General features: G+C 34.7%; 3 protein-coding genes across 7 annotated transcripts in view; 2 read left to right on the forward strand and 1 right to left on the reverse strand.

The window, feature by feature from the left end:
• Window positions 1–9,013, reverse strand: Tango14 (transport and golgi organization 14). 3 transcript variants are annotated; one of them, XM_067107758.1, is made up of 2 exons: window positions 8,881–9,013; window positions 1–6,314 (listed from the first exon to the last, which is right to left on the reverse strand). In XM_067107758.1, exon 2 carries the CDS (start codon window positions 6,310–6,312, stop codon window positions 5,539–5,541), a length of 774 nt encoding a protein of 257 aa, XP_066963859.1. In that variant the 5' UTR covers window positions 6,313–6,314; window positions 8,881–9,013; the 3' UTR covers window positions 1–5,538. The 3 variants fall into 3 exon arrangements, with proteins under 3 accessions (XP_066963859.1, XP_066963858.1, XP_066963860.1); XM_067107757.1 differs by lacking the exon at window positions 8,881–9,013 and adding an exon at window positions 8,660–8,796; XM_067107759.1 differs by lacking the exon at window positions 8,881–9,013 and adding an exon at window positions 8,519–8,632.
• The window catches only part of Ced-12 (engulfment and cell motility Ced-12), a 27,963-nt gene continuing 14,974 nt past the window's right edge, over window positions 8,922–21,910 (forward strand). For 2 of the 3 annotated variants that reach the window (XR_010853746.1, XM_067107745.1), the window contains exons 1-7: window positions 14,685–15,150; window positions 16,771–16,924; window positions 18,204–18,308; window positions 19,174–19,335; window positions 19,528–19,668; window positions 20,745–20,906; window positions 21,283–21,429. Coding sequence is in view for 2 of the 3 variants with exons in the window: in XM_067107745.1 (XP_066963846.1) it covers window positions 16,802–16,924; window positions 18,204–18,308; window positions 19,174–19,335; window positions 19,528–19,668; window positions 20,745–20,906; window positions 21,283–21,429 (840 nt within the window). In the remaining variant the exon portion in view is untranslated. Of the gene's footprint in view, window positions 9,052–14,684; window positions 15,151–16,770; window positions 16,925–18,203; window positions 18,309–19,173; window positions 19,336–19,527; window positions 19,669–20,744; window positions 20,907–21,282; window positions 21,430–21,910 lie in introns of those variants that run through there. The other variant, XM_067107746.1, reaches the window with a different exon arrangement.
• FucTB (alpha-(1,3)-fucosyltransferase 10) lies at window positions 9,050–10,725 on the forward strand. The gene has a single exon (XM_067107756.1). The coding sequence runs from the start codon at window positions 9,226–9,228 to the stop codon at window positions 10,597–10,599; it is 1,374 nt and encodes a 457-aa protein (XP_066963857.1). The 5' UTR covers window positions 9,050–9,225; the 3' UTR covers window positions 10,600–10,725.

Genomic DNA, 21,910 nt, shown 5'->3' on the forward strand with positions numbered 1-21,910 from the left:
TATAAATAACATTTATTGAAACAAAGAATTAGCAGTAACAGCCTCTGCTAACATAAATATTTACATTACTATTAATATGGAATCATGTCAAACTATACAGAAATAAAAATTTTCAATAATTAACTATCACAGATAGCTTGCAATAATTCTGACCACTGCAAGAGAACTTTGGGCTGCAAAAACAGAGATACCTGTTAACTTCAACAGTTGAGACTTTCAAGAAACATCCCAAATGAAGATTCCACAATGATACAGCGCATATTTTCAAGAGAAAACCATCTCTTATTACAATCAAGTTGACATTTACAGTATAAACCATTTCCAAGAGTTTTCCTTAATCAAATTCTACAATAGTACTAAATGTCTCAAAGTAAAAAAAATGTCCTATTTGACACCTGAACTATATTCACTGTACGAACAAGAAATTTACATCACATAGAATTTACTTACTGGGCTAGTGGTAATCACCTACCTTAGTCACCTAGGTTATTTGTACATTCAACCATGGCTCTCGCCCCTCCTTTTTGCATCAACTAAAGTTACGAGATTGGAAAATCTCTGCCGCCCAACTAATTCAACCTTGGAAATACTCTGCCCTAGTACAGATATTAAAAGTTTTTTTTTTTTTTTATTGTATAGTACTTGAAAAACTGTTCTCTCACTTTAGCCCTATCTTCAGGAATCATGAATTTATCATGACAGTTCAGTTCATGGGAAATCAAAACTATAAAACATCCTAAAGCATCAAGATAAATGTCATCTATGTCATACTTAAATATGCATTAACTTTTATCACATAGTTACTTACTATCATAATATCAAGGACTACTTTGTGTTGGAAACTTGATACTTTTCATTAGATTGCACTTAGGTATGCACATTATATCAACCTTCATAAATGCAAATATTTAGACAAAATAAATACAGGTACTCATTAGGGGTGTACAGAACCTGGGTGTCTTGAAAAGCTTAATACAAGTTTTACCTGGCAGTATCATATAAATATGAATTTTATGAGGGCAATAAAGAGCACTGATATTTGACTAATATTGTGCAATCTTTTGAACAATTCTCAACAGAAAGAAAACAGTCATTAACAACAAAGATGCCAGTGTGCATACATCATTTAAGTCATGAGAAACATTTGTTTACTAAAATACAACTAGCCAGAATGAGAATAACAGCCCCTAAAAATACCTTCAAAAACAATTTGCATGAAATATTAATCTACAACTGCTGCATAGAAGTGCACTGTGAATTCTCTCAAATATTTTCTAGCTGGAGTTATTTCAAATGAAAGTTTAGTGTTCCATACCAATAGCTTGAGAACCTAAGTTCTAAAGGTTTCAGCCATAAGATTTCAGATAAGAAAATAAGCTATATTAAATCAATTGTGGGTTTTAAAAGTGCTAAATGAAACTAAAATTCCAGTCTTTCCAGAATATAAATCCATGAAAGATTTGTAGCCTTTAAAGATGGCCGAAAGAAAAAAATGTTTACTGCACCCTGGACTTCCCAGGTTTTCAAACTATGTCATTAAATTACCATGGGAGAAGAATGAAAATGAATCTGCCCAGACAGACAACTTGTGGTAGCTTCAATACTAAACATATCTGCTAATGCAGATTAAATTTTACACCAACTTTCTTAATGCGTTCTTGTTATTTAAACCAATGGCATGGCAGTTTATAACTGTCCATTATCCTATTTTCTATTGCAATATTTTTCTCAATTCATCCTACAAAGTGTAAGATATATGCTGACTTAATTATACAGTATACATTACAATCTGACCTCTGGCCCTCCATTCACTTTTACATTTGCTTCATATATGATTCCTATTCAGGCAGAAAGAGCACTGGACAGAGTAGAATGGAGGACACTCATATTTCCCATCTAATGCAATAGAGGGAAAAGCAGATAAAGAAAATATTTTTGATCATGAAAGTATATATATGTAAGAAAGGGAAATTGTGGCACTGATGTATTCACTCACTGTCAAAAAACATGGGCAAACTGGCAACCTCACTTTTGTGATACCTGAAATATCAATATAATTTCCACTACATTTTTCATTTACAACACAAGGTGCACTGCACTGAGAATTCTCCAAAAGCAAGAAGTTATTTTCTGCGCCCTTTCCCTAAAATAAATCAAATGCATTCCACATACTATGACTTGCTCATTTATCTGTAACTAAACCTTTCCCCATATCTTTCATGAGTACACCATGACTTCATATTAAAAACACACATTATTAATGTCAGTGAACTTAGAAATCAGAAAGTTAGGCACTATCACAGTTAATTACTCAGTTTCAACCACGCATGAAAACCTAGGAAATATGAACACTGAAATTATGCAAAGTACACAAGGGCTGATGAAACAGATCTGACCATACAAAAAGTATTTAACATTTTCATTATGCTACACACAAGAAATTCAAGAGAGCTCTTCAAACCAAATTACATATGAACCACACTGCAGAACAATCAGTGGAAAGCATCTTCCATATCATGCTAATATAAACAGTTTGTTGATATTAAAAATGTATATAAAATTACAGCCATGACTACGTGACTATAAAATTACAGCCATGATTACGTGACCATATACAATGACAGTGATAAAAAATAATGAAAGTACTGTATCATTTCCAACCTTTACTTACAGTGAAGTCCTCACAGTAACAAATCTCAAAGGATAGAAAAACTATTTACTGTACTGTACCGAGTAACTCGAAAGGTAAATCTTCACTACTACAGCAACAGGTATAAATTTAGCACTACCATGTGACGTATTTTGGGTCATGTACATAGTTACAGTGGGATGAAAGAATAATTTGTAGTAAGTGAGTGACATCTGCATAAGAACAGCAGATAAGACGAATTCCACAAAGCCTTCATCCAGCAGATAATCTAAAACTGGAAATTGCCAAATACATAATACAGTATTCACATTTTCAGTCCCAGTATACATATTGTAACATTAGCCTGCTATTGCCACAAAGTGACTTCTCAAAACTGTACCATGAAATGCAATGCTCTAAATATACTGAATCGTCCACACACTCCTCTGATAGGAACGTACAGTAACTGATTTTGCATTAAGCAGATGGTGACCACCGGATTCTTGCAAGCTAAAGGGTTCCAGGGTGCCTGACTATTTAAAAATGGGTAAAAATAATCTTTATCAATTTAGAGGTCAACTCAACTCATTAGAGCTCCATTATTTACTGTTCAAGTTGTTGGTACTGTATTCATGTGACAGCCATCAAACTAAGTTCACTGATAATGTAAAAAGATTAAATAAAGAAAGTACTGATGAGTGCATATTGCTGACAAAGATGTGTAAGTTCAACCTCAAAATATTGCACCAAAAGCATATAAAAAAAATGTGCAAACAGCAAACCTAATTAAATATACCACTGTCTATGTTTTTAGTGGCTGAAAAGTTACTACCAACACGTTCATAAAAAAATAAACCCATCATAAGCAAAATAAATGAATAGTACTGTGCATAACATCATAATGAAAAAAAAAACAGAGGTCCCATCAAAAATTTCATTTTAACATCTGGTACCTGTTTGCTGAAATTACCTCATTCCTTACAGAAAAGAATGTAAAACCAAAATTTTCCTCAATCTATTACCGACAAATGGCCAAGGATCAATAAGGCATATACTGTACAGTAATACTTCCCCCATAACTGTATGTGTATAGTGTATACAGACTTCAGGTTGGATGGTAGAAGAATCGAAGCTGCAGATCCAAATAGGTATTTACAGTAGATATTGGAAAGTTAAGAGCCAAGTCACAATACAGTATATGATGCATGGAAGGTAGCTGGTTATCAGCAAGATGTTTCCAAGAGAAGAAAGAGTATACGATGTACCTTATAAGGAGACTATTAAGCCAAATCTCCATTACCAAAGTGAGGTGTGGATATTAAATGATTGGGAAAAAGTGATAGCTCTGGACATGAAATGTTTGTATAGGATAAATTTACCAAGGTTGAAAGGGGAAAACCTAGATGCAAACACATGGCAGAAATGTTAGCACAAATGAAAAGATAGGTTTACAAAAGGAACGAGTTACATACATGTATAATTTGGATACTTAATTAAGTGTTGTTATTGTTATTTAAAAGTATTTTTTAATTATTGCCTAAAAAGACATTACTTACATGAAGATTTTATATATTTCAGTTGACAGAGTGGCAGTAATTGAGACGTGTTTCGTGATGATTCCTGCTTTCCTTTAGAGTACTGAAAGCAAGCAATGTGATGGATGAAAAAATACTTGTATATAGTTACATGCACCTCTTTTCTATGTACTATCCATCATTGGCCCCACTTTCACTGTAATTCTCATCGGCATATACCTGGTCCAAGGTACACATGCATTTAGTATACAATAACACTGAATGCTTTCTAGTACAGTATTTAGTACATGTTCCCAATTTTGTATATTATAAATATTATAATCTTATTCTTTCTCTCCTGCAGTTTTCCTTCACATAGAAGCACATACACACACAAACACACACACATTCAGGTGAGAGGAAGAGAGATTTGATTTGCAGATTACAAATACTAGGCCAACTTAAAAACTATGAAGCAAGTGCTTTGCACCTTGTCATGGGAGGAAGGTGACCAATGGCAGCCTGTCATATTAGGAGGTTAACAGAAAAGTCAAGCAAGCTCTTGTAGGCAGCTTCAAATTCACTCACCACAAATCATTAAGTATTCCCTTTTAACAATACTGAAAGTCACATGACAATGCCAGGATTCATGTAGTTAAATGCAAAAGAAAGGCAATAAGGGGGTTTCCTTCTTAACAAATTCAGAAGCCAATATGAATAATAATACATAATAAACTAAAGGACATTAAAAGCTAATAGGTCATACCTTAAAATAAGAAAGAAAAAAATGACAAATACCATTTTGCACATAAATTTTGAGCTGAAAATGAAACTCGAAAGAGAAGGCATGTAATCCAATACAATTACCTAAAGAATATACATTTTCCTACAGTAAACTCATTCTGGATTATTCATTTAATCAAAAACTTCTTTACCAAACTGTCTTAAAGAAATGCATCTAAGCAACAGAATATACAGTATTCTTTAATCAAAACTAATAACATTTGGTAATAGGATATGCATTCCTTAGAAAATGTGGAAGAAAGTAATACAAAATTACAAATAAACTTTACTTTGATGAAGGTGTAACGTGAAAAGCTGCCTGGCTGAAAATTATTTAACCCTTTGTTGTAACACATGAAAAACTACATTGAAGTACGCCGTCAACTAGCTATGATACGCTTAAAAATGCTGTCATTTTTTCTGTCTTTATGGAATGTAGTATAAAAAATACCTTAGTACTTTCTTCACACTAACGAAATACAAAGGTCGAAACTGGCACTAGAAACAAAATGAGTGGTAACTTTTCTTCTTACAACCTGAGTATAGCATTTAAGTACACCATATTTCTGTGTAAATCGTCTAAATTTTCAAACCATAATGTATACAGCTTAACTATTTTCCCCATCTTTGTTCACATCTTGAATATTTCTCAAAAACAGTTCGAAATTCACTATACTCAAATCTGTTCAAATATGGCACTTCATAAAGTTCACTGAGTCTTAACTGCCAAGGAAGGAAACCTAAAATTGTCACTGGCTTTCCTGCAGTTATAACCACCTCAGGATCAGGCTGTCCCTGTGTCACCAAACAGTTATCCACCATATTCTGGTCAACTTCGGTTGCACCATCACACAACCTGCGTGCCACTGTTACAAGATTACCCTTCCCATCCTCTAAACTCAGGAGGTTCACTGTTACCTGAGGGTATGAATATCCATTCTCACTTCTGCTACCTATGGAAACACAATCTTTAACCTGATGACAATCCAAACTGTGTGTTATAACATTAAACCTAACACCACAACTTATGCTTTCAAGTGATTTGACAATAAGTGATTTATTTTGTTTTAGTATGCCATATGCATCATAAAGGGATATGTATTTAACACCATAACCAACACACCAATTAATAACTGTAACAAGATGAGATATATAATTTACATTATGCCCAATAACTACTATCCCTACATGTTCTGGAATTTTCTTGAGAAGTGCTGCATCTGCTTGTAGACGATACGCTGAAACATCCATAGGTTTTAAGCAAGCATAGATTCTCAACAGCAGTCTGTGCAAGTCATGAAAAGTATCATAAACAGACAGTGCTAAGCTGACGAGGAAATGGGCTACAAAGTACAGTAGCTGGAACAGTGGTAAAAGGATGTCCATTTCTGCAAAAGAAAAATGCAATGTAGTGCAGAATACTTCATGTGATGTCAGCTACATTTTTTACAAATGCTATCATAACTAACTCGAGTGATTTTATTCAGCCGCAAATGGAAAACATTCTGAAATGGTCTGGCTGATAGATACAAACCCTTACTTGATAGCTGTATACAGAATTCTTAATTAACTTGATAATGGTAATTAATGTAAATAAAGCAGCCTCCTTCTGAGGCACTTAGTCTCTCCCTTGACTTTTTTTTTTTTTTACCTGCAAGAAACAAAAACTGGCGTACAGAATGAAATAAAAATTACTCCTTTACAAATGCCAAAGGGATACCTGGAAATAGATGAAATTCTTAAGGTAAATTTACCTATTCAATGCTTTCTCTGAGATATCTGAGATATCTCAGCACTGGATAAACCTCATAAGATCAATCATTTCATGGATGCCTAAAGACATTAATAACCAACACATATACTTGCAGTCACCACAAGAGCAACTTTATGAAAGCATTGTTATCATGTTTAAAACCCCTGAATGTATATTTTTATCAAGATTAGAATAATTTGGCCTAAGTAAAGATGAGAGTAACTGAGTAAACTAATGATTAAATATTTTCATATAAATTTCAGTACTATTTCAAAGTTAATTAACTCAAGTAGGTAACGCTCGGGATACTGAGCTCTCATCAAGTTTTACTCTTGCATTTGCCTAGGGTGATAAGTCAACTACTGTATAGTTGTTTCTCATAATTTGTTGTAAATTCAATCTACCCTCACTTTGCCTGTATCAAGTGCTTTTCTACAGCCTGCCTTAATCGATTGGAGTTTTACTGACACACCCCTTTTGCTGAGGCTATCCTAATTAAGGTAAGGTTAGTGCATTACTAAGATAATCTTTCAAACCATAACTAATCTAGTACCATAGTTTACTGTGTTAATATTAGCTAGCCTGGATTCTATCTTGTAAGTTGGACTCAAAAGATATAAAATCCTTTGTATCATAGCCTAAGGGATAAAGATTTCAAAATAGGGCACCTCTTAAAACAGAATCTAGACTAGCATTCATTAATACAATAGGCTAAGAATGTAGTGACTGTCTTGTAAGACTTCCCAGGCTAATCAAGGTGCAGACCTACTTGATTAAACTAAACTTGAATTATGCAGGGTAGCATTGCTAGGGGAGTTTACCAATGGAATCCTACCAAGGTAAGGTGTGCAGATATGACAAAAGTGCTCAATCTAATCCTACAGAAGGTACTTTTGATGAAAACCATTAAACAAAAGTAATTTTAACACAAAACATTCTTCACTTTATAATAGGCCAGTTTGTGTATTTCTAGTACCATGCCAGCAGTGTACTGTATAGTGAAAAATTACCTTAATGGCAGACAGCTGTGGCAAAAATGCATTTAAAAATTAAACATCTGCATAAGAATGCAATCTCCACCAGTGCTTAGCTAAGGGCAAAACTGTTACTGTTTACTGTTTTTTCTTTCTTTTTTTCTAGGGTCTCGCCCCACTGCAGGCATGGCCTAGTGCATATTAATAGTCAAATCTACACTGTCATAGCACTCAGAAAAAAAGAAAAGTATTTAATTTTTTCTTGAATGACTTGATATTTTTAGTTCTACTGATATCAAGTCACAGCTTATTGTAAAGCTTAATCTCGGAGCAGCATGTTTAAAGTCTCTAATGCCCACATTCGAATGACATTTTGGCTCGAATAACTTGAGCCTAATCTGCCCAAACACTGGGAATAGGCCTATCAGCCTTAACCAATACAGAAATTCAACGGGTTTCGTAGATCTACCCTACCCTAGGCCCAGTTTAGCCTGTCAAAGTGAAGGCTAGCCCAGTCTAGCTTCTCTATATACCATATCACTCGCTTGAAAAGCTCTCCACAGAGTTATAGTTTACATTTAAAGTTTGTTATAGAAAACTTTACTAAAACCAGTGTTAGGACAGGCAGGGTAATTTAGTCTCGGCTAAATAGGCCTAGGCTAAGCTAAGGTACGGTATTATCAACTAGACTCGCTTTCTAGGCCTATGAACGAATGGTTCTGGCCTCTAACGACCATATTTTCTCATATTTTCAGGTGACAGAGTAATATAACTCGATGGGATTACGATATCACAAATGGAATAAATAATAGCAGCATACTACATCGTCTACTATGAAGACTGAGTATCCTAAGCCTACACTTACCTAGTTCTAAACCGAGCCTAATTGGGTTAAATGAAGCTATAAGTACTGTTTATACACCAAAAACAAGCTTCCCAGAGCTTTAAAACATTCATAATCTTACTTTTAACATCTATTTATCAACATAAAATTATATACCCTTACTGAAATACGTGAACAAATAGATTGAAGTGCCGTCTGCCCGTCAGGTGTAAACAAGCCACCACGTACGTAACATTCGAGTTTAACTTATATTATCGTAATAAATTCCAAAAATTTGGTAATGCACGCATTAAATTCATACTAACTTTAAAAAATATAAAATAAAGTATAAATTCAACTTTTATATGCCTAAAATATGTTAATATAGTGAACAGTATACATACTTTGCAAGTTGCTTAGGCTAAGAATGCTCTCATAAGACCACGTGATTGGTCCACGTTCACTGTGTGCATCACTGCCTTAAATCTATTTCCGAGTATCATCGGCAGGCACAATTTTCAACGATCTCGGTCGCTTTCTCCTCTTAAGTGAAAACGACGGCGCTGTCACGGTTGGTACGTTATCAAGGTTAGAGTAAACATGCATAGCACAGTACATATGTTTCGAAATTTGAAATCTTTAGCATTACGTGCACGTAAAGGATTGCATCAGCTGTCAGAGAAAGTCGAGTGCTTGGATGGCATTTTATTTGGGATTTGCTAAAGACAATTCCGTGTTCTGAAACATCAATGATAATGTGTGTGAAACGGTATTACTTGCTCATTACATTGTATATGTGTAATTTTTTCCTTGTTTCGTGTTACTTGGACGAAAATAAAGATGCCGGCCCTGTTGATAATTTGGCCACACCCCCAAATGTTGACAGCCAAGGGGAGGAGAACGTTGTTTTGTGGTGGACCCCGTTTACAGGAATTCAGGGTCAATCTCGTACTTGCTCTGTAGGCACATGCTTTTTCACTGAAAATAGGAATGTTGTCAATGAAAAAACTACAAAAGCAGTGCTATTTTATGGTAGTGATTTTAATGTTGAAGATTTGCCACTCCCGCGTCCTCTTAGTCAGTGGTGGGGAGTGTTGCACGAAGAGTCTCCTAAAAACCAACCTCTGTTTGACCACGACCCGGTGTTAAAATTATTTAATGTAACATCAACGTTTCGCAGGAATTCTAGTTTCCCCCTTACTTTGCAGCACCTTGTCAGTATTGATATTTTGACTTCTACGGACGAATATTTCACGTTAACAGAAAAAACGTTATTTAGTGAACGAGATGATTTAGCTCCAATAATATACGTGCAGTCCGACTGCGATACCCCTGCCGAGAGAGATAACTTCGTTCAGGAATTATCCAAATTGATTAAAATTGATTCTTATGGACGTTGTCTTCATAATCGGGATCTGCCCTTACATCTACAGGATGCAGCCGCCACATATGATCACACGGACTTTAGGAAACTAGTTTCCAAATACAAATTTGCACTTGCCATTGAAAATGCTGCTTGCGATGATTATATTACGGAAAAATTGTGGCGGCCTCTGAGTGTAGGAACTATTCCAATTTACTGGGGATCTCCTTCAATTATCGATTGGGTCCCTAATCCCAAATCAATTATACATATAAGAGATTTTGATTCTCCTGTTGAATTAGCGCAGTACCTGTATGCTGTGTTGCAGAATGACACGTTATACGAGTCATTTTTGGAACACAAAGAGAAGGGAATGGTATCAAATACAAATCTTATAAAGTCAATGGACGATAGAAAATGGGGTATTAACAATGATTTCGAGCGAGGAAACTTCATTGAGCATTTTGAGTGTCATGTCTGCGACGAAATTTTGCGTGGCTTCAATAGCCAAAGGAAGCAGGCTGATTCAAGTCATTACGGATGTCCAGAGCCTCCGAGCGTGTTGACAGGTCAACCAAATCCCAAAAGCTTTTGGGTTGAAGAGTGGCACAAGGCGCGGGTAGAGGCCCAAGTTCTTCATCGCTTCGTTTCCACAAAACCAGGAGTGTTTACTTCCGACCAGTTCTTTCAGGAGGTCATTGATCGTTTGCAAAAGGATGGATTTTTCAGCAGATTCCTCCATGTGCATGAGGATTTGTAATTGGTTACAGAAGTTGGCGGTTTGTGTATGTCACAATATCACGTGGTACCCAGTGGAAAATATTTTTGTTACCCGTTGAATTTTTATAAATTAAATATTTTGCATAAAATAAATTTGGAAACGTCACCTGGTGTTTGATTTATAACCTTTTCATACGAGGGCAACAACACTTAACTTGAGTGAATAAAGTAATTAATAACAAAATGCTTATTATGATTTTCTTAACAGTTTATGATTTATCACTTAACCCTCTGTCTGTGAACTGACAAACTAGGTCCAGAATCTCAGAGGACGGATTAATATTATTAAAACAGTGCAGTGTGTGAATATATGAAGCAGTTGTTGCTGCAGAAGTTTTCTACCCTGGTTTCGTCCTTAATTTAACAGTTAAAAGGTTTCACTATGCGCCAATATAAATTAATGGAGGCAAGGTACATAAAAGATATTTTCACACAGTCATTTAGATTCATGACACAAAGACCATTCGATGAATTGCTGCAAGAACTAAAAAGATGTGAAAATTGAGAGACGTTTAAAGTGAAACCGAAGAAGTACCTCTTCAAAAACAGTTATAGCACACTAGAACAAGTTACTCGAGAAAGATATAAGCTTTCACTGAGATATGGGTCCCACCAAATGAGTAAATGAAGGCCTAGATACGGCCTTCCAAAATTATTCAAGTATGACGATGATAAAACTAGTCATACGCTTTGCGAGGGTTTATAAGGCTAGAAAGTGGAAAGTGGCTGCGAACAAGAATGAGGTTATGAATGTAAATCAAAACCATGATGGAGGACCGAATGTTAATATAAATAGAGGTAGAATGAGTGCTGAATGCGAATGAAAGAAAAAAAAAATTGAAGTTGATGTGAATTTGCTTATGTGGTATGTGCGGAGTAAGGGCCACTGCGCTAATAAGTATGAAAAATAGATTATTATAAAAATTTGCTAGAAAAAAAAGTTTTGCTAAAGTAAAAAGATGAGTAGAGGATATGTTGGTGAAAAGCGTGTTTGACTAGGAAGCATTGGGAAGAAGGGATGAAAGGACCTTAATATTCAAGATATGAGTATGTGTATGTGTTTGAGTGTGTGCCATACATAAATGAAAGGCATCGCTTGTTTAGGGGGTTGATGCGTTGTTTGCTGTCGAAGTTATATGAAGGAACTAATGCTGGTGAAATTTTTCTGTTCAAAAGATTCAACCCTGATTCACCAGAAACAGTATTGTGAATTTTGTCCCGTTGAGACCCTCTGGTCATCTTCCAGTAGGGGAAGTGGTTTACCTTTTACTTACACACGCATACTCCCGTAGGGGGTTATTGCCGCCAGTGCACCTCATGTGACGCACTGTAGGCATTGCTTGGAGGTCTTGCCGTATCCCTCCGGCCCCTAGCTGCAACCTCCTTCATTCCTGTTACTGTACCTCCGTTCATATTATCTTTCTTGTATCAGACTTTTCTCCCTCTCTAACAATTATTTCTTAGTGCAACTGCGAGGTTTTCCTCCTGTTACACCTTTCAGACCCTCTTACTGTCAATTTCTCTTTCAGTGCATAATGATCTCATAGGTCCCAGCGCTTGGCCTGCGGCCTAAATTCTATATTTACACATTGACATTACTATTGACATACACACATATATATATATATATATATATATATATATATATATGTGTGTGCGTGTGTGTGTAGGTATGTATAACTGAATCACGAAAATATGGAACGTGATGAATAGAATAAAGATAAATTACGAAGGAAAGGAAACAGTGTTTCTCTTTCATGGATTTTATCTTTATACATTATATATATATATATATATATATATATATATATATATATATATATGCATATATATATATATATATATATATATATATATATATATATATATATATATATATATATATATATATATATATATATATATGGAGAGGAAAGAGAGCTATGTACAAACGTACCAATCGGGTGTCACGATGGGAGCGTGTTGATGCCGACGCCAAGTACAACTAACTGCACTCGAAGATAAATGAATCACGTACAAAAGTGATTTAATAATCGACGGGAATATGTACGACAGAGTCGGTATCAACTTATCCATCTCTTGCCAGTGCAGTGGTGAGAGAGCTCATCACTTAAGTCAGGGATAGTTACTGTCGGTGGTTCGAATTCATCTGGTGACTGTCACCAGTTATGAATCGAGATCGGTTTTATTTCTGAGGTTTGTAAATAAAAAAAAGTCACGGTCACATGATAAAATTATTATATATATATATATATATATATATATATATATATATATATATATATATATATATATATATATATATATTGTATTAATTACAATGAAGCAGTACATTTGTTAGCAACATTCAACTGTTTCTACTTGATCGACCAGAGACAAGCTTGACTTAACCAAACTGTAACGAAGACATTACTAATTATCAGAGTCCAACTCCAACAGACTCCAGTTAAGTAACAATTGTCCTTACGAAGGCGATGAATTCACGTGGCCTGGCTAGGCCTCAGACTTTCTAAATCTGAATTACGACTCTGTGACATGGTGAACAAAAGGCTATTCCACTGTCACCTGTCACAGCGAAATTAACATCTATTGACAGTCGGTCATGGCAACACTGTGCAGGGATTTATTGCCCGCAGACACAAGACGAGATAAAAATGCTGGAAGAAGGACACGGGAGAGAAAAACAAACAAATGCTTTTATGAAAGCGACAGCGTCAGCAATTCAGTTTCAGCTGAAGCTCTGATTCCGGAAGTCAAGTTAGATAATTTCCTGCGTCCCTCTTCGTTCTCTGGTAGTTCGTATACGTTCATCGTATTTCTTACTGGTACTAAGTTTTTATATAATTTTTGGTCTGTATATCTGTAGTAACTCAAAAGGATTTATATATTATTAGTTATTTTGCATTTTGTATATAATCTTGTGTCTCCATTAAAAAAGGTGCTTTGGTAGGAATTCAAAGTCTTTTGTGTACATTCGAATAAGGTGGGATTAAGCCTGTCAGGGGCCGATATTATCAGGAATGTTGCCATGACAAAATGTCTACCCAAGACAAATTTCGACAACAGATCAGCGGACACTGACTATAGTAAGCATCTTTGCCCTAATGACTAAGGATTTCGGGGAACGGTCTAAGATTTGATCGGTACTTTAATTTGGTGGTATATAATTCCTTAAAAAACTACTATGAACTGTCTTTCGAATGATAGGCCTACTTAGTTTATTGATATTTTGCCATTTCGCAGTAAGGCACAGAAAACCGATTGTTTTTAAACGATCAATTTTTTTATAAAATCTTTTATGAACCAGTAATTTGCCGCCACTTGTAGCCTTCCAGAATCAATTTTTTAACAGATTTATTTTACAATTATTTATTGCTCTGTCGCTGTAATCTTACATTATTTTATAAATGTGAATGTCTGACCTAAAATGTTACTGAATCTTCAAATTTGTGAAAACTTATGAGATACAGTAAAAGGATCAAGAGAATTGTAAACTAACCAATTAGTAAAGGGATCTTTCCTAGATAGTGACCCCCCAATGGTTTTCGGGGGTCGTTATCTAGGACTAATATTTCTTGGGGTCAATATCCTTATGACATTTACAGTCTTTTGTTTATGTTTCTAGGGTAATCCCCAACGGGCTTGTGCTAAACACACCGCAAAGGTGGATACATACCGGATTAAAACCCTTGGGGGTCACTATCTAGGAAAGGTCCCAGTAGAGAAAAGAGAAGATTGAAAAGTAACGAAAAGGAGACCTAGAGGATTGAAAACAGAAACTGGATAAGACATAATTGTTGATTCATTATTTCTAAAAAGTCCTGAACTCTGGTGCAAGTGAGCTTTATTACACGGCACTTAAAACTAAAACTCTTCCTGGTAAGTGGCTGAAACTCGGCTGTTGTTCAATGTCTTAACTGACTAAGTCATTACGCTGGGGAAAACTAAATAGCTGAGCTAGAGCATATATGAAAGTCTATTGATTCTGAATTAATGTACACGTTGTTTAATTGTCATTGTTGCAAAGGTTGGGTGCTACCCTTTGCTGACAGTGGACCTTGTGTCAAACTAGCTTTGAGAGTCGTCCATAAAGGTTTTGTTTTAATCCATGCCTTTCATTCTGTGCTAATTTGTAGAGCTGCAGATTGAATTATGGTATACCAAATTATGCTTAGCATTTGCGTCAAGGAAGGAACTAATTTGCCAAAAAACAAATGTATCAAGGTTAAAAAAAAGACTTGGTCAAATGTCAATAGAAGACATCCGATGTTAACCAGTGTCAGTAGAACACGCCCATGATTGTTGACAGCAGGAAATGTAACTTCGTAAACATTGCTAAAAGTGGTCTTGTAAATGTCACAAACGAACTTTCCAAGACAGGAAGTGCTGTGGTTAGTGAAACAAATTCTGATTGAGCATGGTTATAACTCTCCTAAATTTACCCGCATCTAAAACCCAGGGACAGCAGCCATAAATGAAAATTATCGTCATAGTGTAGAACTTACTGCAGCGCTGTAATCAGCAGTAAAAGGTAAATTACCCAGCCCAGTCTAATTACGTTTCTCTATCCCTGTTTTTTTTTTTATTATGTAAATTACCCGAGTGTGTGTGAATTTGAGAAATATGGATCATTTCCGGATAGGTTTAAGTACAACTTTGTTCAAGAACATTGAGAGCCCATGGGCGTTGCCTAATAAACACAGGGCCTATGCCTATCCAGGCTAGCCTAGCTGGATCGATCCTGCTACCGGCCATCTCAAGCCCGTCGGTCAAGAAGTTTGGTAAAACCACAATGCATCTTTCATTTTGACGAACGAGGAGACCTAGCATAGCATATTTTATGTTAACTTTAGTCTGTGTTAGTTTTGGTTTGTAGGCTAGTAGGTTAGGCTAGTTAAGCTTAGGCATTTAGGTTCGACTGATTTTGTTCTTGTTTATTCAGACTACATTGTTTTATAAATTCTGTGGAATGATTTATTATAAATCCAGTAATGATTAAAAGATATTATTTTATCTGTTTTACTTTAATACCAGTAAACTACTTTATATTGGAGTTTTTATTACGTTTTCAAGTTTCCTTAATATGTTTAATATGAAAACCAAATAAAAGCTGTTGAAGATTTACTTTTACCATGATATTTCCTGTCCTGTTTTTATGTACATCATTGTGTTTTACTTTAGAATTACATAAAGCTTCTGTATAGTTTAACAAGACCAGTGAGTCTGATTTTTAACAAGACCAGTGAGTCTGGTTTCTAGACTCAAATAGAACCTGTGCCGAGGATTTGTTCTTCACTGTGACGTGATAGGTGGAGAAGGATAAGTTAGAAAAGTTTGGTGTGGAAAAGACCAACAGGAACATTTGAAAAGTAAGAGACTGAAAGCATTACAGTTATTGCGAAAGGGGTGCTGTAAAGAAAATTTAGGACTATCTACAATTAGTCAAATAAGGTACAACAGGCCCCAGCTGGGTGTCATATAAAGTAAAATAAATACTGTACTTGTTATTTTGGAATACTGTAATGTAATATAAAATATTACCAGTAAATATTTTTTTATTTTTTATTTTTATTCTTTATACATGTATTTAGTGTTTTTCATTTTCATACTATGGCTTTATATTTGTAAAGGAATTCCAAAGCTAATGTAATTTTTGCAAATAAATACTTAGCTATGTATGTGTTATGAATTTGCAGATCTATAACACCAGGCATTCTCAAACTATGACTAGTATTATTTATGAAGGGATAACCTTATCAGATAAAGCGGTGTTTTGGAAAAAACAAAATTTGTCAGGAACTAGCCATTGTGTTATTGAAAATTCTTGAGGTTCTTTTTATTTGTGATGAAGTAGAGTAAAAAATGCAGTACCCTAGATGAATTTTGTGGCTAAAGTGTTGCTAGTTGAGTTTTTGTTCTAGAACTTCATCTTGGATGGTTAGTAAAATAGTGTCATGCTTTGAAGAGAAGTCTTAAATGAAAATTTTAGCTGGGAATACTAGTTCCAAAATTATTTGAAGAGCTTAGAATTAATTAGTTAATGCTTTTAATAAAAACACCAAGTGTCATATAGCTAATTCTTTTTATTTGAAATATGAAATGCTGTATTTTGGGTGACAGAGTTTAACTACTGTATTATCATCTCATTCAGGAATTGGTATATATATCAGACATAATTCAACATGGCACCAACACGAGATGCAAATGTTGTCAAGATTGCAGTGGAGATGAGGGTGATGGACATGAGAGCTAATCCATATCTTGGAGAGTTTAGCTTACAACAACCTCTTGCAGCATTCATTGTAGTAAGTATCCTACTTTGGTGAAGCAATGACATATCAGGTTCAGATAAAAATGCTAAAATACATATGCAAATCGTAAACCTGATTTGCAAAGTTGCCCATCAGCAGGCACCGTTCATATTAAAGGTAAAAGTCCAGGAAAGTTGTCCAGATTCTTTGACTGGTAAATCCCTTTTTTAGTTACTCAGTTGTATTTCTTTTGTTATTTTATTTGAAGATCAGCATTTAAAAAGAAATCCTTCTCTCAGTTTGTACCCTGCCAATTTTCAACAAATTTTTGTTGCTCAATTAAAAGATATTATTATCAGTATTACTGACATGACTATACATGCATATTGCAACTATAAGTACTGTATTTAGGAAACTAATTTCTAAGATGGAACAAAACACTTTAATTTGCCCTTGAATTAAGTTTTTTGGAGATGCATGTCCTTGACACAGGCTCCAGGGATTCTGAATTAAGAGTTATGGATGACTTCATGGTCCATGGACTGGATCAATGAGGTGTCTGTGTATCTGATGAGTGAATGACAAAATATTATCATTTGCATGTCCATTTGTAGTTAATGGGCATGACAATAAGAGAACTACCTTATGGTATACAGAAACACCCTACTTCAGTTTAGCCTTCAGTGCTGGCTTGTAGGAAAAGGCTCCTGTAGTCATTTGGCATGTCTTCCTGCAGCATACTGTTCAGCAAATGTTAGATATATGATTCACTGCAAAAAAACCATTACTGTACATTAGCTGGGAGTCAAAGGGTTTCTTCAAAAAACCTTGAGCACCATCTACAGTAAGACATGCAAGGAATGTTGTAAGTGGTACCCCCTTAAGTGGGAATACATATTTTGGTCATAATAGTACTTTATGTATTAAACCAATTAACTGGACCACTGTCATGCATTTGTAAATTCATACTGAGCATTTCTTTCTTTTGTTGTTTAGAATTTTAGTGTGAAAATAATGCTTCTACTGATATGCTTCAGTTGCCTTTAGTTCTTATTCTGCTGTGGATAGAATTACCAAAATTTTCATTAATGCCATTATGATCAAACTTGAGAAAAAAGAAATAAAAAATATCCTGATATTATTCCATAGAAAAGTTTAGTTTTGGTAAGGCTATCTGATGATAAGTCATCATGCAATACTTTGTAGAGAATGTTTTGAGTGAGGAGGATAGCTATAGCAGCAGAAGCAAATTCTGCATAGTGATCTCTAAGGAGGTTATGCTTCTGATTTTGATTGTAAAAAATGATGTTTATGTCAGTATTCTCTGTTGCAGGATCTGTGTACATACTGGAAAGTAGATAACCCTGGTTTTTATTCACTTCAGTACTCAGAACCGCCATGCCATTATGTTACAGAGAAGAATAGAGGTAGAATTAAGGTAATGTACCTTGTGTTTTTCACCATTTTAATTTCATGTTGGTATGTTTAACTTCATTTTAATAATTGGAAAAAACATTTTTGCAATATTTTTACTTTGAGCAAGCTTAGAAGCAGTTTTTATGGATTCATACTAACTGTTTCTAAGCTTTATACATGTACTGACACCTAGATGCTGAATGTGTCACAAAACTGATTCTGACTGAAAGTGGACCAAAGTATCTTGATACTAGATCATATTACTTTTCTTGCTTGTGTCAATTCTTCCAAAAGAATAATTGGCTCAGTACTTGACAGGTAAGGAACTTTGAGAATGATGATAATTTTTCAGGATAAACTTGAAGATTGGTATTCAGATATTAAATGTTTTTGATACTAAAATGTGATGTGTTGATGTTAAGCAAACCTCTTGAATATTTTCCTCAACTGAGTGTTCCATTGATAAGGGTAGCTCACTACTTAGTCATTCATCACCATGTGTCATTTCTTAACATTGTCTTTTAACCAACAATTTTGGACTTTTCTTGTGGTTATTTTCCATTTCCTAAATTGCCATTTGATATGAAGTTGAAAATTGTGACATTCCAGCACCCATGAATCACGTTTTCTCTTATATTCATTCCCATTTTTTATTAAATTAGTCCTTCTAATATGGCTGACAAATTTCCCTCAGTCAAAAATGTAAAGGCTTGCTGAGGCAGTGACACATAAGTAAAGCAGATTTTGTTTAGAAATATTAATTTATTTGATCTGGAAAATCATCTTGTATTTGTGAAGTAACTTTTACAACTTTTTTAAGTAACAGAATTTTATGTAAAAATACTCCAATCACAAATTGATAATTATGAAACATTTTTTCTTTTCAGGATGGTACAGTTTTGTCATTGATTCTGTCAGCTGCAAGAATTGCAGAGGATATACTGAACAAAGTAAAGAAAGGGTCACCAGACGAGAAAAAGGAAGCCCTCGATAGACTAGTCAAGATGAGCTCAGACATAACGTTTGCTCATGAATTCATATCAAAGCAGGTTGGATATGCATTAGATAGTTTTATTGTTTATAAACTGTATACAGATTATTTTATAGAGCAAGTTTATTATTATAAGCTGATGTTTGTTTATTTATTTTGTATGTCATAGTGACAGAAATTAGATCTGTTTAATTATTGTAAAATGTTTAATTAGAGTAGCTTCTGTATCAATGACTTTTTCTCTCCGCAGGGTATTTCATTATTAATTTCATACATGGAAGGACAGAGGGTTGACACTGTTCTGCTGCCCAACATGCTGTCATCATTCTTAGAATTGATGGATCATGGCATAATGCCTTGGGATGATTTACCAGACACTTTCATTGCAAAGGTATTGAAATTTTTGTATCACATAGCCTGCGCATTTGGTCTTCTCTTTTGGTACTTAGTTAGTGTTTGTTTTGTTGCTGCAGTTTGTAAGAGTTGAGTCATCTTAGTACCATGTTCAGTTCCCTTACTTTGGGTGACCATGTAACCAGAACTCTCAGACCTTATATGTAGGTGATTACACCAAAAACACCTGTTTAGCCCTTTTCCCTAAGATCATTAAGGTCTTATGAAAAAAGGTTATGCACGATAATCAAGAAGTCTTGAAGAAGAAAAGCAAGAATTTAAGAAAGGTTATAAGATAAAGTGACCAAAGGGCCACAGGCAGAGGGATTATTGGTAGGAGGAGACCTCATTGACCACCTAGGAACAGAGAGAGTTTATTTTGAGGATGTGATGGAATTTTGCCAAAGCCAAGGATTAAAGTTGCTAAACAATATTTCCTATAAAATTCTTATTTTTATTGTTATACAAATCCATTAATCATACAAAAGAATATGTGGTGCTTGGTACCACATTTACGACCAGAGGATGTTTTCTTTGTGCCTGTCTTTTGGAATGTGACAGACAGCTGATGATAATTCACTGTTCAGACATAGGCTTGAAGAGTGTTTTTTGGCCATTTTATATTGAGCTGCTAATCAGTCTACTTGAAGTTGTCAGTAATTATTCATCGCTGTCAGCAGCAGAACAACGTTGCTGCATGGTAAGCATGCATTTTTCAAAAATTATGATCCCACAGATCATTATAATGAATTTATGATTGTACGGCATCCAGTTTTTAGTAGTATTATGAGGCACATATGGCATAAACAAAAAATTGTAAATTAATCAGTTGTAAAAGTAAGGCTTCTGTACTTATTGGTTATTGTTATTTTTATTTTCATTTAAAACTAAGGTGGTCTCTGTTGTGCCAGGTATCACATAATAGCATCATAGAATACTAAGGATGAAATGTGTTAATCTTAGTGGTCAGGCAGTTACTAAAGAATTTGTTACATATTGTATCTAAAAAATATCATTTTTAAGCTGTGTAATTTTGTTGTGTAAATAAATAGCTTTTTATGTTCCGTACACCAGGTAGTATCTTTTATCAACGTGCAGTCAACTACAGATACTCGCACCCTCTCATCATCTCTTAGCATTCTAGAGAATATTGTCTTAAACAGCCAAACAAAGTATGGGTTAGTTGAAGAACAAGTCACCATTCCCCACTTGTTGCAGCATATATCCAATAATAAGGTATGTTACTGTAATTTAAGTTTGATTTTTTTATTAGGTAAAAGTAATCTGGGACACTTTTTCAAGTTTTTTAACCTTTATTTCACCTAAATTTTGTAAATATTTGGATGTTTCTTGGCATGAAGACAGTTTAAAAACTTCCAGTATATCTTTAAGGCTACTCTAAGCTTAGCACATTATGTTTGCTGTTAATGTTTTACAGTTTATTAATTATTAATGGAGATTTTGAAAAGGTGTTATTGTAGAAAATAAAGATTCATGGCTGAAGTACAGTGAGAAGATTTTACTGTGAATGAAGAATGTTTGGAGAGATGTGGTATCAAGAGGTTGCAAAAACATTGTTTTAACTAATTTCGGAATTTTTTTATATTTACAGAAAGTGGAAATTCAGCAGTCTGTTTTGGCTCTCATCAATGCTTTATTCCAAAAGTCTGATGTTCAAAAAAAGAAGTATTGGTCAGCAACATTATCTGCAAGGCAGTACAGAACCATTCTAATCAACAATGTTCTTATTCAGGCAGAGGTAAAATACAGTAGTTAGATCAGATGTTTCGCCTTTTGCACGAATAGTTTACAAAATTACATGACCTTATCCATTTCAGTTTTCCTTGCCTCATGAATATGTAGCAAAGTGAATTATTTTTATATGCTATAAAGACGAGGTAATGGTAGCAGTGCATGTCCAGAGGCATTTGTGTAGATGCTTCCTTTTCACTGTTTTCACTCATCACTGCTTCATTCATTTACCATTAAAGTGCCACTTTTATGGGAGTCATTCACACTTTTACAGTGTTCATTTTGTTAGAATGAAATGATTATGCTATGAAAATACTGGAAAAGGTGCTGTAGGAAAAGTTTAGAGAAAGTTAAAGTCAACCATTGTCAGTTTGGCTTATGCCAAGATCAACTTTATAATGATCAACTACAGAAAAAATACTACAGAGAGGAAGAGAGTATTCATCTTTGCAGTTCCCTGATAAAGCATTTGATAGCCAAGACAAATA

The sequence above is a fragment of the Macrobrachium rosenbergii genome, chromosome 8 (assembly GCF_040412425.1).
Source record: "Macrobrachium rosenbergii isolate ZJJX-2024 chromosome 8, ASM4041242v1, whole genome shotgun sequence".
In the NCBI taxonomy this organism is placed as follows: Eukaryota; Metazoa; Arthropoda; class Malacostraca; order Decapoda; family Palaemonidae; genus Macrobrachium; species Macrobrachium rosenbergii.

What these genes read in the sequence shown, in the direction of transcription:
- Tango14 (XM_067107758.1), bottom strand. Translation starts at nt 6,312, where the DNA reads ATGGACATCCTTTTACCACTGTTCCAGCTACTGTACTTTGTAGCCCAT.
- FucTB (XM_067107756.1), top strand. Translation starts at nt 9,226, where the DNA reads ATGATAATGTGTGTGAAACGGTATTACTTGCTCATTACATTGTATATG.